Below are 14,939 nucleotides of genomic sequence, written 5' to 3'. Positions count from 1 at the left end.
GAGACAAGCAAGTTTGTCCAGAGGAGCTGGTCTGCTTTGTTTAAAGCGCCCTCTGCTGACCATCGGCAAGAAGGCCTTGGGCAAGGTGGCAAGTTCACGGTGCAGGAGCCAAGTGCTGAGTGCCAAGGGGTAGGGGGACTTCCGCTGGATACAGGGCCCAGAGCGCTACTTATCCCACTCCCAAAATGTCCGGCTTGGAGTATTTCTTTTTTTCCCAGCCTGAAAATGGGTTCCAGAGATAGCTTCCCCAACAGGGCTCAGCAATGCTAAGACCAGGACAAGCTGCCAGCCGCAGCTAACCACAGCCTGCTCCCTGGCTGTGAGTTAACAGTAGGAAGGAGAGAAACTACCTACCCAGCACGCAGGGCTTCCTGACGGCAAAGCGTGATGGGGGTGGGGGGTGGACGTGTTGGTTCTTACTTCGAATGAGGTAATAATGGTGGGGGGACTGCCCCATGTAGGATGTCAGATCAGGAAGAAAACAAATTATTGGGTCTATAAGCCCAATGCACTCAGAAAGTGGTGGTTCATAACAGCTCGTTTCTTATATTGCAAGATATTCTCCTGTACCAGTGTCCAAAATAGATCATCACCCCACCTGCAAATGCACTAACCATTCACTATATCCCTGTGAGAGGAATAAAAAGAGGATTCGAGTTGAAGCAGGAGAAACTAAAGTTAGACTGCAGGAAGGACGGTCCCGAGAATAAAGCTAGGTGCAGTCTTGTCCCTCCAGAGTCTGGCATAGGAAGAATGCCCCCGGGGCTGTCCACAGAACTGACCCTCTTCTTCAAGGGGGTAGAGTAAGGGGGCTGGGAGACTGGCAGCCAACACCTAAGGATTCTCTGGGGCATTCTGGTAGGTCCCAGCTGGGAGGGGAAGAAGGAGAAGGGGGAAGCGGCTGCAGCAAAATCATGGGTAATCGTTTTATTGCATTGTAGAGAATGCTGTTGTCCACAGATTACATGCAGCTAGGTTTACCCTACAAGGCCCTGGCAGCCTCCATGGAGGGTTGGGAGGGACAGATTACAACACACATCAGTGCTACTTCTTTAAACAGTGTCTGGTGGGGAAATCCTGGGACCAAGCCGAGCTCCCCAGCCCCTCTCGAGGTACCACAGGGGACAGGGAATCCACCTGAGGCTCTACACAAGCGTCCGGAGGATTAGGCCTGTGGAGTGGATGAAGGTGAGACAAGAGAATGCGGGGCGAGTGAGCGACAGACAGAAATAGATGGAGGAAAAGGACAGAAGACAGGCCTGAGAGTAGACAGAGGTCAGCAAACACTCACCCTACAGGTCCTCCTCCCGACATTTGGCTGGAGAGTTCCAGCAGTTTGATTTGTGGGAAGGGTGATTGACTCCAGTTCAGCTTTCTCAACACCCTCCCCTCCCCGATCCCCAAATACACTCTTTCTTGGGCCTTGTCCCTAGGGACAGGCCTGGGGCTCCTTTCTGCCCTCAAGGAGGGAGTGTCCAGAAGGTGGCATTAGACCAATGAGGGCCCAGCACTTTGGGAGGCCAACGCTGGCGGATCACCTGAGATTGGGAGTTCGAGATCAGCCTGACCAAATGGAGAAACCCCATCTCTACTAAAAATACAAAAAAATTAGCCCGGCGTGGTGGTGCATGCCTGTAATCCCAGCTACTTGGGAGGCTGAGGCAGGAGAATCACCTGAACCGAGGCAGCAAAGGTTGCAGTGAGCCGAAATCGCATCATTGTACTCCAGCCTGGGCAACAAGAGCGAAACTCCATCTTAAAAAAAATAAAAAATAAAAAAGACCAATGAGACGGCCGAGGCCCTGCGGATGTGCAGAGTGGTCTGAGGTGGCGGGAGGGGCTCTGTGTTAAGGAGGGGTAGCAGGTGGGGAACCAGAACTTAACATGGGATGAGGGGCGCAGGCTGGTGTGCTGGGGCTGGGGGAGGTGTCAGGGCCCATCTTTGGCTTAACGGCTTGGCCCTTGGCCTCTTTCCTTGCGGTCTATCCAGGGTCCCCTTTGTATAGGTTGCCTGATCCCATTTCCGCCATGAGCCCTCTATGACTATGATGACTGTGGTCACCGCAGTGTGCCACATGTGTGTGCATGCACACTGATGGTCCTGCTTCAGGGTGCCACTGCCACACCTGGGCACGACTACACACACACACCTATCCAGGCAGCCCCCTCAAAGACGTGGACAATGGGCCCGGAAGGACACCTGGGCATGGGGGTGGATGACTCCAGAGCTGGTGACACAGGTAAAGGAATCCTGCGGCAGTGGTCCTCTCCATCCCTGCAGCAATCCAGCTGCCTTGCTTCAACACTCTGGCAAGAACTTGGATTTCAAACTAGTGAAAGAACTAGGGCAAAGGATTGGGACTCCCCCGTATGGCTACTCATTCCGTTCACTCACAGAAACCATCACCACAGCGACCCTCACGTTGCTGCTGCTCTGCCCAGGCTCCCCCAGCAGAACGATCTTTCAGCTTTAACGTTCCTCCCCTCCCGTATCTTGGCGACACACACAGGGCCCGGTGAATAGAGGACGTTTAATATTTCTGTGCTGGTCAAACGGAACACAGGTGGGGAATACATGGGGAGGGGGCAGAGGGCCCCCTGCCTCTCAGGAGGGGTGGCTTGTGAGGGGTGTATGTGGGGGATTCTTGGGAAATATCCAAGGAGTCTTCTCAGTAAAGGGGCCAGGCCAGGGGTGTTATGAGCATCCGACACGCCCAGTCCTTGGCCTTGAGTTGGGGTCCCCCATAGGGGGTCTGTGGAGAGTCTCACTTTTTTCCAGCTCTTTTGCTGGAATCCACACTCCCAGCACAACGAGTGACTTGGTCCTAGAGAGGGGTCTGGAGAGCCCCCAGGAAGCAGCCCAGGGTCGGGGAGGAGGGCTCCCGTGCCCACTCCCGAGAGGGTGAGAACCCGCTTCCTCCCCTCCTTTCTCCTTCCCCCGGGCTGGGCAGGAGCAGAGGGGAGGGGAGCAGGGCCCTGCCTCCACTGAGCCCCAGGGTCCTCGGGGTGGATGGAGGAGGGGTGGAGAGAGAGGGTCTTGGCCACCAACAGACACTGTAAACTTTGGTTTAAAACAATAACTTAAGTGGAGGGAGGGCTTCCAGCCTGGGGCCGAGGTGGGAGACTGGGAGGGCAGGTGCTGGGGAGGCGACAAAGGAAAAAGCCAACAAAAAGTTTTGGTTTTTGCTTCCGGCATAAGAAAGGTCTTTGGTCATCCGTTTAACTGGGGCAGGTGGGGGGGCGGGGGGGGGGGGGGGGCAGGGCAGGGGAGCTGAGGGCGACTGCAGAGGAAGGGGAGCTGAGGGAGGGTGAGAGGACTGCAGAGAGGCCTGCAGGCTGGATATGGGTATGGAGCCGGGGTCCAGCCTGGCCTTCTCCTGGGCTCCCGGCCCAGGCCCCGCCTCTGGCCTCGGGGAGCTTGGCTCCACCTGCAGAAGCACACCTGGCACAGACCTCTGTGGGTGAGGCGGTACCAGGCCTCTTCCTATGGGGGCGGCTGGAGGAGCCCCCAGCAAACAGGGGTGGGGGTGGGGGTGGAGGCCTGGCTCAGCCTGGTTCTGTCTCAGGTTGGGGGCGGGGCTGGAGCCAGGTGGGCCTGCTCGCACGGACCCCCACAGGGCACACACAGTCCCACCCCAGCAGCAGAGGGGGCTGCTTCTTCTGGGGATGGTCTGGAACTTCAGTTCCTCCACCCAGGCCACGGCAGGGTGGGAGCTGGGGGTGGAGAGTTCTTTCTTCACAGTACGGAAAAGAAGGCGGAAGGGAGCACGAGTTAGGAGAGTGGGGGCCACTGGCCAGAAAACACGGCCAGAGCCAGGTGCCAGGGGGCCCTGGGTTTGACAGGGGTGGCTAAGCCCCGCCTGCGGGTCTCCATGGTGCTGAGGGGCCCTGTGGGGAGAGCTGGTGGGGGAGGAGGGCCCTGCTGCTGCTGGTGGTTGGGGGGAGGCGGTTTCAGATGTGGGGAGGGTCTGAGGAGGGGTCTGAACCCTCCGTGTCCTCTGCTGGTCCCAGACCAGGGGCTGTGTCCCTGGGGGTGGGGACCGTCCCTGCCCCCACGTGTTTTTGTCAGGTCACACTGGGAGCTGCTGGCCCGGGCCTCCCCCATCTGAGTCCTGGACTTGCCTTGAGGCTCGGGAGGGGCTGTGGAGTGAGGGGAGATGGGGCCTGGATTCTGGAAGGGAGGGGTCTCACCCCAGCCCTGTCGGTGCCTACAGGCCCTTAGGACAGTTCTTCTCCCGGCAGCTCCTCCTCCAGGTCTCTGTCTTCTGGAGGCCCCGAGGCGCTGGGGTTAGGGGTACCCAGGGGAGGCCCGGGCTGCCTGTCTTCCTCCGCCTCTGCTGGCTCCTCCTTCACCTGCACCTGGTGGCTGAGGCAAAAGTATGGCATGGGCACCCGGTGGCTGTCCTCTGATGCCCTCTGCCCCCTGCCCCCCAAACGCACCCACAACTCTGGAGCACAGTGGGGTGCTGACAGCCCCCTCCCTAGGATCGCATCAGCCCTGAGGGCTGATCTCCCTTAGGGCTCTCTTCAAAGAAAAGCTGGTGCTGGGGTGGAGACTGCTCTGGGTTGGGGAGGAGAGAAGAGGGGAGCAGAGGGGAGATGAGCGAACGGAGGAAGGAGAAGAGAGAGAGAAGAGATGCCAGGTGAGGTGGCTCACACATGTAATCCCAGCATTTTGGGAGGGTGAGGCTGGTGGATCACCTGAAATCAGGAGTTCGAGACCAGCATGGCCAGCATGGTGAAACCCCATCTCTACTAAATACGAAAAAATCAGTCGGGCATGATGGTGCATGCCTGTAATCCCAGCTACTTGGGAGGCTGAGGCAGGAGAATCACTTGAACCCAGGAGGCAGAGATTGCAGTGAGCCAAGATCTTGCCATTGCACTACAGCCTGGGTGACAGAGCGAGACTCCATCTTAAAAAAAAAAAGAGAGAGAGAGAAGAGAGGAGGAGGAAAAATAAGAAAGGGAGAAAAGAGGGGGAAGAGAACGTGGGGAGGTGGGGAGAGCGGGTAAGAAGAACAGGCAGGTGGGACATGGAAGGGCTGAGAGGGCTGATGAGGGAAGGAAGAGAGAAGCCACTTGTTCTGGGGAGAGGCGTGCTGGGGGTGGGATGGGGAACCTGAGAGTGGGGGATGACGCCTCCTCCCTGGTGCTTGAGGGGCACTGGGGTGGGTGGGGGTCCGTGCTGTGTGCTCACCTGTACTGGGGTGGGGAGAGGCGAGGAGGGCTGCTGCTGCCGTTGCTGGGCAGCGGCTCCACGGGGGCACCCACGTCATCGTGGCTGAGGGGCAGGAGGCTGCTGGCGGAGCCAGGGTTCAGCATGCCAGGGCTGTTGAGGAGGGGGAAGCTGCTCTCGGCCAGGGCGGCCTGGAGGGGCACAGGGTTGGGCCTTGTCAATGGCTCCACAGGATGGGGCACACTCAGTTAGGTGCTGTGCCTTCCCCATCTGCTAGAGAGCCGCCTGCGTGTCTGCTACTGGCCCCCTGGGCGGGCAGGTCTGGGCAACCCCAAGCCCCAACTCAGCCTTTGAATGTAGCACCCCTCCCCCATGGCTGGAACTCTGACCCCCGACGTCCTATCTCCCAGCTTTCCTGGAACCTGGGCCTGGCTTATCCCCTCTCCCAGGGGACAGAGAATCCCCAGACTAACAAACCAGGAAAGGGGATGCTATGGGTATGCCATCCTCCCAGCTGCCCGCCTTGTCTGAACCCAGCCTTGAAAGCAGAGGTGGAGGCTGGCCCCAAGTTGGGGTGGGGCACAGAGGTGGGGTCTTGGAGAGTTTGGGTCTTCACCCTCTTTTCCCTCCTCTGGCGAGTCCTCTGCAGGGGAGGATGAGCGTCTCTTGTATAAGAAAGCAAGGGTAGAGGTGAGTGGGTGGGCTCTGGGCCGGTCACCTGGTAGCTGGCATTAAGTGCTCCATAGCTGAGGCCCGAGATCATGTTCTTCACCAGGGTGGGGCTCCTGGAGGACAGAGAAGGCCATCTTTGGCTCACTCATTCACTTAGCTCTTCATGCGCATCTCTTTACTCTTACTAAGTCAAGGCCTGTGCTGGGAATGGGTCCCATTCCCTATTCCCGGAGGCCACTGCGGATCAGCCACTGTCTTGGAGCTGTGTGTGTGCTTGGTCTGATTTGGTCCTCACACTGAACTGGCCCTGCAGGAGCAGCCCCTTGACAGGTGGGTGCAGGGGGCTTGGTTCAGGGACCTGTCCAGGTCTCGGAGCTGGGAAGTGGGAACTGGCATCCCCGAAATGTCTGCCTTCACAGCATGCTGCCCCCCACCCGTTTTCTCTCTCCGGTCTAGATTTTCCAGTGTTTGGCAAGGTCCGATCTATAGCCTCAGTAGTTACACACCTAGTCTGCCCACACTGTCTTGCCATCCTAGATTCTGGGACATGTCAGACATATGCTCAGCCTGTCCCCACATGCTCCATACAGAAGGCTTCTCTGCACAGGAAGGTGTTTGGGAGTTGGGACAGGAGAAGCACTGGCTGAGGGCTGTCCCTCTTCCAGTGATGATACCATCACAGAGCTCTCACAGGGCCTAAGGAAGCGGCCAAAGGTCACCACACTGGTGAAAGCAGAGGTGCAAGCACAGCCAGGTCTTCTGATGTAAGTCAGTGATGAGACATGCCAACACCCAGCCTGGAGACTGGCCCCGGGCATTCACCAGGGCATGGCTTCCCTCCATTCTCCACGCTCCCACACTGCCTGGGGTGCAAAGGCTCCTGCCTGGAGAGCAGGCATCTTTGAGGGGAGCAGACACCCCACACCTCAGAGACATCCATCTAACTTGCTCTCCTCTCCTTACCCAACAGCTTTGGCCCAAGGGGCACAGCAAGCAGGTGGCTGGGGTGGGGGTGTTTGGGGTGGGGAGAAGGCCACTGCTGCTACGTGGAAGCCAAAAGGGAGGTCCTGACCCTGTCCCAGGCTCCTCAGTTTCCGTTTAAACTGCCAGGTGGAGGCCAGGTGCCATAGCTCATGCCTGTAATCCCAGCATTTTGGGAGGCCGATGCGGGCAGATCACCTGAGGTCAGGAGTTCGAGATCAGCCTGGTCAACATGGTGAAACCCCGTCTCTACCAAAAATACAAAAATTAGCTGGGTGTGCTGGTGCACGCCTGTAATTCCAGCTTCTTGGGAGGCCGAAGCAGGAGAATCGCTTGAACCCAGGAGGTGGAGGTTACAGTGAGCTGAAACCGTGCCACTGCACTTCACCCTGGGCAACAGAGCAAGACTCCCTCTCAAAAAAATACTAGGCCAGGTGCGCTGGTGCACACCTGTAATCCTAGCACTTTGGGAGGCCAAGGCAGGTGGATCACCTGAGGTTGGGAATTCGAGACCAGCCTGACCAACGTGGTGAAACCACATTTCTACTAAACACACAAAAAATTAGCCAGGCATGGTGGTGGACACCTGTAATCCTAGCTACTCGAAAGGCTGGGGCAGGAGAATCACCTGAACCCGGGAGGTGGAGGTTCCAGTGAGCTGAGATCGCTCCACTGCGCTCTACCCTGGGCAACAAGAGTGAAACTCCTTCTCAAAAATAAATAAATAAATAAAGTAAAATAACAAAATTAAAAAATAATAAATAAATAAATAAATAAATTGCCAGGTGGTGAAGCCGAGCACAAAAGACTAGGAGGGCAGAGACCTGGTCCTGGAACCAGCTCTGCCACAAATCTGCTCTGGGGCCTCCTGCCAGCCCCTTGCCCTCACTGGCCCTCCTCTGCCGTAAGATGAATTGGTGGGGTCCCAGGACCTCAGAGGTCTAGTCATCCTGATAAGCTAAGAAAGTGGGTGTCCTGGGGGTGGCAGCCCCTCACCCATGGCCCGTTGGCCAGCATCTGCCTATGTGTCAGCTCTAGCCAGGGCTACTTGGGGCCCCTGTCTCTCTTTGCTACCAGGCCTCCCGCTTGGCCCCTTCCCTCAGTCAGAGCGAGGACAGAAGAGGACATAAATGTCTGCCTTCTGATTATCCATCACGTCCAGATTCCAGTCCCCTGTCCCCAAGCACTAGTCTCCTCTGCTCCTTTCTCCCCACACCCCTTCCCCCAGCCAGGAAGGATCTGGTGCACATGGGTACCCTGGAGAGGCAGCGGGTGGGGGTGAGCTGGCTTCTACCCCCTGGGCAGGTACACCCCACCCAGCTCTGGATGCACGTACCCTGTCATCTTTGGCGGTCTCCGCTTCTGATACTCCCGCTCGTCCACAGTCCACACGGCACCTTTGACGTTCTCCACGCGGACGAAGCACTTGTGCAGGCTGAGGTTGTGGCGCACGGCATTCTGTGGGTGCAGTGAAGAGGAGCTCAGAGGCGGTTTGCTTGGCCAAGCACAAACAGGACAGTCCTCATCCCATCCCACGTCCCATGCAGCAGTGACCCACCTTCCCCAGCTCAGGGATGAGCAGGGGATGGGCGTGGGCTGGAAGGAGACCCAATCAAACGGAAGGCGGGCCCCTACCCTTTCCATAGAGCCAGGGCCTCCCAGCCTCTTCACCATGGATGACCCATTTTATTAGCTGCCTCCTCTCTCCCTGCCGCATCTTGGAAAGTTCTGTCTACTAACTAAATGCCATCTAGTTAGTAATAATCTGTTTCATCATCTTTATTAATTGAAGACACATGTAATTGTTACTCAGGGCTTTGGATCAACAGCAGATCACATTCGGGCCCCAGCATCTCTGCAAGCCCAGGATGCTTTATCTCAGGTGCATGCAGAATTTCCACTAAGCTTTTAAAAGTTTGGGAAGGAACTCACAAACCCTCACTGCCACCTCCACTGACCCACAGGAGCCTGGGAGCCATGCTTTGAGCTGTGGCTCAGAACAGGCAGCTCATATTTTGAGAGCATAAGGTATACAGTAGAGGCCTCATACATACTTGTTGAAATAGGGAGAGAGGAGAGTGTGGGTTGACAGCTGAGAGGCAGAAAGTGGGGAGAAAGAAGATAAGTCACCTTGTCCGTCCCACCTCCTCCTGGAAGGATAACTTCAAGAATTGAGGTCATCTGGTTTGTAGGACGCTTGGGTGAGAGCGGGGTGCTTGGCCCAATTCCCCTCTTCATCACCATGGGAGCCCGGACTAGGGCCCTAGTCTGCCCCGCCTCATCGTGTCCCTCAGTCCTGTCCCTGCACCCTCCTCTCTCATCAGCACTGCCCCCATCGACAGCTCCCAGTTATCACCATCCCTGCCTGCATCCCTGTCCCTGTTACCTGTCCTCCCTTAGCCTCCCCCGCCTCGTCCCCATCCTTGTCTCCTCTTTACATTTCTAAACGGGGAAGAAAGTGGGTAGGGCAGGCAGCCCGTGCCCCTGGAGATCCCCTCTCCCTCTCTCCCTTCCAACTCTTGCCACTTGCAACTGGCCCGATTTCATTACCAATTTTAATTTGCCTCTAATTAAATCCTGTGTATTTTTCCGACTCGCTTGCTAATCCACGAGGGAGGCGGGCGGCTGGAGTGGAATCTCTCGGAGCGATAATTACAAAGGGCCTAATCACGCCGGGGCTCCTGCCTCGGAATAAATTTGCCCGCATTACGGGGCTCCGATCCTCCGCTTTGCAAATGAGAATGACCCCAATTTCCGAGGATGGCCTCACCGGGGCTTTTTTCCCTCATTTCGAAGCCTGATTCGTGATGAGAGACTAATTCGTTACGCTGAAACATTAACGGCAATTTAAGGGGTCTGGCGGGGGCTGCGTAAACAAAAGGACGGGCCCACAACACGGGCCTTGGGAGGGGATGGACACAGGGAGGGCCAGCAAGGACCATCAGCTTGGCAGATGGCAGCTCTGTCCCTGGATGAACGGCAGCTGGCTGGGCCCACACCATGCCGGCTCCCAACCCTTCTGCCCTGGTCTGAGGTGGAAAGTATCTCAGGGTGGGAGCCAGCAAAGGTGAAGAAGGGAAAGAAGGAAGCACACATAATGTGGGAGAGGAGGAGAGATGACCTGAGGGGCTGAGAAATGAGTGGAAAGTAGAGGTAGAAGGGAAGCAGAGTTGGGTGTAGATGGCGTATTTCCAAAGTAACATGAATGAATTTGGTTGAAAAAAACCAGAAGGTCAAAGTGGACCTCAAGTTGGATGGATTCTGTTGTGCCATGAGGAAGGCTCAGGCAGTTTCCTCGGGCAACAAAGGCAGCAGCAGAGTACTGCTAACAGGGAAAGTCACCACCACTTTCCCCAGCCCAGATGCTTCTTACGGGACCCTAGACTAGGTGAGGGGAGATGGGGGTGAAGAACTAGGAAGGAGAAACACACCACAGAGATGTCAAAGGCGGAGCTGGGCAAGGGTGGCAGGGTTAGAATATTGGGGGGTGGCTTCAGGATGGTCACTGAGTGGTTTAAGGAAGTCACCTAATCTGACCTCAAGAGAGAATTAATTGCAGCAGGGCCTAACAGGTAAGACAGAAGGAAGGAAGGAAGGAAGGTGGCTTCGCAGTACTTTGCCCCCAAAAAGGAGGCTGTCTTATGGAAAGGAAGCTCTATATTGCTACCCCTAAAGGCAAAGGATTAATATGCATTATTCAACATTAGGTAATAATTATAACGATCCCTTACGTTTGTAGGGCTCTATCATTTATAAAAATCTGGTATCTGAACTGACTTGGAGGTTGGAGACTGGACCAGGTGGTCCCAAGCAAGCCCTGCTGGCTCAGAAAGAGGGCAGGAATGTGGTTGGCAGAAAATGACATCACTCACAGCCAATTAGAGCAGCTGTCCCAGCCTCCCAGTTTCTCTCCTAAGCTTTGGGAATGGGGCATGGGGATATGAAAGTCATGATGCAGTCCCTTCGGCTGCATTTAGCATACTCCCAGGGCAAAGGTAGGCAGGCACTGTGCAGACCCCACCAAGTCCTGGGTGCTGGTGGGGAGGAGGGGCTCAGTGACACTTGTTGAAACCTAGTGGGATTGGGGGAGGTAGCCCGTTTAACTGCAGTTTCTTCAGTGGCCAGCAGGGGGACTCAAGAGCCAGGGATCCAGTTAAGGTTCTGCGATAGAGTCCTTCCCGGTGTCTAAGCTTCCCTGCAGGGGCCAACACTCTCTCCTCCTTCCCCCCGCCCCGCTCCCCCGGACCCCGCCCACTCTCCCAATTTAGATATCGCCTTCCCACCTTGACACACACACATGCACCCCTTTTGGCTATAGAAAAATAAATGGCCTAGTGCCCTAGCATCTCTGTGTCCTATTTTTCTAGGGTCCCCCTCTTGCCTGCTTCTGCTCTCCCAGGAAAACTTATGGCTGAAGGTGTTGAAATGACTAATTGGATGGAGACAATTATCTTCCTGCCAGGGACGGCAGTGCTGGGGAGGGCTGTGAGTGCCGTCAGTGCCCCAGAGTGTGGTCCACGGCTCTTGGTCCATCCATGTGTCTATACCTGCACCTTCCTAGCCCCAGCCCAGGCTTCAGAACATGTACCTTAAGCCAACTTGGGCATCAACAATTCCTAGAGGCCCTACTTCATGGGGCTGGCATCTTTGGGGCCCTTGGGGGTGTGCCCTAGAGAAGGATTGCTTCCCAGAAAGGAGGCAGCACTAGGCTGGAAGAAAGGGATCTCTAAAAGGAGGTTATGGAACAATCCACGGCTCCTGCTGAGGTGGGTGTGGGCACGCAGCCCTGGCTGGGCTCTTGGGTGGCTGTTTCTGCAGGACTAATAGTTTAGGGAACTAATTATTAGGCAGCCTTGGTCTCCACGGGATATGGTAAGTCCAAGGGTGACTGGGGCCCAGAAGGTGGAAGGGGCCTGCTTTACCTTCCAGGTGGCAGTGTTTCTGCGGAAATAGGCGAACATCCTGGTGAACCAGTTATAGATCTCATTCAGGGTCAGCTGCCTGTCAGGGGTTTCCAGGATGGCCTGCGGGCAAGGAACAAGCAAAGGGACAGTCAGCCTGGGCCTCGAAGGGTCACACCTCTGGGATCCCTCCCCCAGTTTCTCTCCCTTCTGCCTGGCCCCGAGCTCACCTTGTGAGAAGACCTGCTCAGAAATGTGTGGATAACAAGATGGGTGGTGGCTGGTAGGTCCCCTGAGAGAGACAGGCTGGTTACAGCCCGGCCAAGGATAAAGAGGGCAGGAGCTTCCAAGGGCTATATATTTGTGCAAAAAGGACTGGAGCTGCTTCTGGAGAGGAAATGCCTTTAGTACCCAGCCCTGGACTGAGGGTGAAAGCAGTCAGTCCTGTCTTTCTTGGGATAGACATCCACGAGGTGGAGGCTGTTTGGAATTTATCCTGATTTCGGCAAAAGGCACACTAAGCACAGTGTGTGTGTGTGTGTGTGAGTGTGTGAGGGTGTACATGCCTGTGTGGGTATCAGGGAGAACATATGTGTCCATGTATGTTCACGCTTGAGTGTGAATACTATGTGCACACTGGTGACATGAAGATCATGGGCTTGAGGGAGGAAAGAGGAAGAAGACAGACGAAGAGCGACTCTAAATCTATCATGGGGTGCTGTGTACATGGCACACAAATGTCAAGGTGGGTGTCAGCAGGAAGAGCAGTGTGTACACCCCCAGAGACACATGACCCTACCCAGCAGGCTGACGGGGCCCAGCCCGCAGGATAGCCCCGCATAGCAGAGAGGGAAGATGGCCATGTGAGAGGGAACGGGACAGCTCCATTGGCCCCAGGACCCTCCTGGAGGCAGGGATGTGGCGGGGGCTGGGGAAGCAGCCTGTGTGCCATTCCCTACCCTCCTCCTACCTGCCCTGCTCACCTGGCGGATGAGGGAGGCGTAGGTGAAGGGGGGCCGGACGTCGGCGTTCTTGTAGAACTCATGATTCTGGGCCAGCTCTGGGGAGACAGGCAGAGGATGAGGCAGCCAGACATGGGCTCAGCTGGGAAAAACAGCCTCACTCTGCTATCACCCTGCAGCCCCCAGCCCACCCTCACCTGAGGAGATGGGGGAGCAGAACTTGTCACTGCTTCTCCGACGGGCTGGGCCTCCACCATGCAGGGAGGCAGAGCCCAGGCCAGGGGGCCGTAGGGGGGTGACAGGGGCTGCGGCCGAGGTTGGGGGATGCACGAGACCATCTGGGAACGAGTCTGCTGCAGAGACGGTCACCTTGGAGAATGAGGAGGAGCCGGGGACCAGGTTCAGCTGTGAGCAACGGGGAGGGTACTGAGACCAGTGCCCGAGGGTGGGGGTCCCAAGGCTCCGGGGTCCGTGGAAGGCTCTGGGAGGGGCGGGGAGGGGAGCAGCACTCACTGGCTGGCTGAAGGGCTTGGGTTCCGAGGGCCGCATGTGCAGGTGGGCCATCATGGCCTGCAGCCGCTCGCTCTCCTTGGCGAGCTGTGGAGGGTGGCAAGGCAGGAGGTGAGCAGGAGGCTGAACCCTGGAGGTAGTGTTGTCCCATCCCTCCACCGCCAGGCCCTTCAGAAGGTCACCGGTTCCCACCCCCATTCGCCTCCTTGCCTCAGCATCCCAGCTCCCTCTCTCCCCCGCTCCAGGGAGGCCTCAGCAATGCTCTGCCCCTCAGGGGCTGCCAGCTCCACGAAGCCTCTCCCTTTCTCCCCTGGATGGCAACCATTTGAGCCTTCCCACTGCATCCTGGCTGGAGCTTATCCCTGCCTCTACATGTTGGGGGGCTTCTTCCTCCCCACCCACAGGGGGTGGCCACTGTGCCTTGTGCAGTGGCACTTGTGTGTGAGGGCCTCACATACTGAATGCAGATGCAGGAATGGATGAATGGCTCAGACACCCCATTCATAAACTCAATGGGTCTTTCATGACCACCCTCTCACGGCAGGGCTGAGGGTGACGGGCAGGTGCTGGAGGGAGAGGGGTAAGCACAGAGGAGCTGCCCTGAGTAGCTTCCTAGGAACCCTGTGCTGCCGAGTGTCCCCTCCCAAGTAGCTGGGAGGCTCCCTTGGGAGAGCCAGGCTTCCTGGGTTCTAATCCCAGCTCTGCCGCTCACAGGCAAGTTACTTGAGCTCTGTGGGCCTGTTTTCTCCGTCTGGAAAATGGGGACAATAATGGTACCCACCACATAAGGTTGTTGAGAGGATTCCTTGAGTTATATAAAGTATTTAGTACAGCACAAAGTAAGTGCTCCATATGTTAGCTGTTAATATTATTTTTGATGTTTCTATGTAGCATGAGTCTCTTCTGGACCTCCCAGCAGAGACGCCCCCAACCTTGGTTTACCCCTCAGAATCCAGCTGTCCTCACCTCACAACCATGGTCATTAGGACCTAGAAAGCATAAGATGGTGGCTTTGACCATAGGACCCTTCCATGAGACCCTCCCAACAGAGCCCACCTAGCAAGTCAGTGCTGTGGGTGGGCAGGGGCTGGAGTCCGCCACGTCCCTCCCCAGCATCTTCCGGGCCACACCTGGATCTCCAGCTGCTGCACCACCTGCATCTGTACCCGGCACTGGGCTGTGCTCCGGTCATCCAGGGCATGCTCTGTGTTGAGGTGTCTTCAAGGGGAAGGGAGGAGAGAAAGTTGCCTCCGGTTTCCCTGCTGCCACCATCCTCCCATCCTATCCTCTAATCCCACCCACGGCCTGAAAAGCAGACAGACCAAGAGATACAAAGAAGAGAAAGAAGTGGGAAAACGGGGCAATGGAGGAAGGCTTCTCCCTTCTCGTCAGCCTCCTTTGATGTCTTTGCTAAAATCCCAGCTACGGAGAGATCTAATTGCAAATGAACTAATTAAGTAAACCTCTGACGAAGCGTGAAAACAATTTGTTTGACCCTGATGCTGCAAGGGTCTGGGAGACAGTGGAGTTAATCAGTCAGTGACAGAGCCTGGCACGGCTGTGGCAGCTGGCCGCCTGCTGCCAGCCGCCTGTCCACCTCCCGCCCTGCCTGTCTGTGGCCCTCAGCCTGTCACTCGCCATCACTCCCCGGGGCTGAGGCTGGAGAGGAGCTGGGGAGGGTGGGGGGAGGAGGAATGCTTATGTTTGTCCTCTCCTTCTCCTACCCGCACGCTG

At 56.7% G+C, this 14,939-nt stretch overlaps 1 protein-coding gene across 3 annotated transcripts in view; it reads right to left on the bottom strand.

Annotated features, from left to right (window-relative positions):
- Positions 1 to 2,512: 2,512 nt before the first annotated feature.
- Positions 2,513 to 14,939, bottom strand: part of FOXP4 (forkhead box P4) — a 34,874-nt gene continuing 22,447 nt past the window's right edge. For 2 of the 3 annotated variants that reach the window (XM_011986677.1, XM_011986676.1), the window contains exons 8-16: positions 14,336 to 14,423; positions 13,209 to 13,292; positions 12,893 to 13,100; positions 12,717 to 12,793; positions 11,755 to 11,856; positions 8,169 to 8,290; positions 5,898 to 5,964; positions 5,201 to 5,370; positions 2,513 to 4,366 (exon numbers count right to left, since the gene is read on the bottom strand). In XM_011986677.1, coding sequence (XP_011842067.1) covers positions 4,219 to 4,366; positions 5,201 to 5,370; positions 5,898 to 5,964; positions 8,169 to 8,290; positions 11,755 to 11,856; positions 12,717 to 12,793; positions 12,893 to 13,100; positions 13,209 to 13,292; positions 14,336 to 14,423 — 1,066 coding nt within the window. In that variant the 3' untranslated portion in view covers positions 2,513 to 4,218. The remainder of the gene's footprint in view (positions 4,367 to 5,200; positions 5,371 to 5,897; positions 5,965 to 8,168; positions 8,291 to 11,754; positions 11,857 to 12,716; positions 12,794 to 12,892; positions 13,101 to 13,208; positions 13,293 to 14,335; positions 14,424 to 14,939) is intronic. The other variant, XM_011986678.1, reaches the window with a different exon arrangement.

Source organism: Mandrillus leucophaeus, unplaced genomic scaffold (assembly GCF_000951045.1).
Source record: "Mandrillus leucophaeus isolate KB7577 unplaced genomic scaffold, Mleu.le_1.0 Scaffold3, whole genome shotgun sequence".
Classification (NCBI taxonomy): domain Eukaryota; kingdom Metazoa; phylum Chordata; class Mammalia; order Primates; family Cercopithecidae; genus Mandrillus; species Mandrillus leucophaeus.
This window is presented reverse-complemented; position numbering and strand designations above follow the sequence as displayed.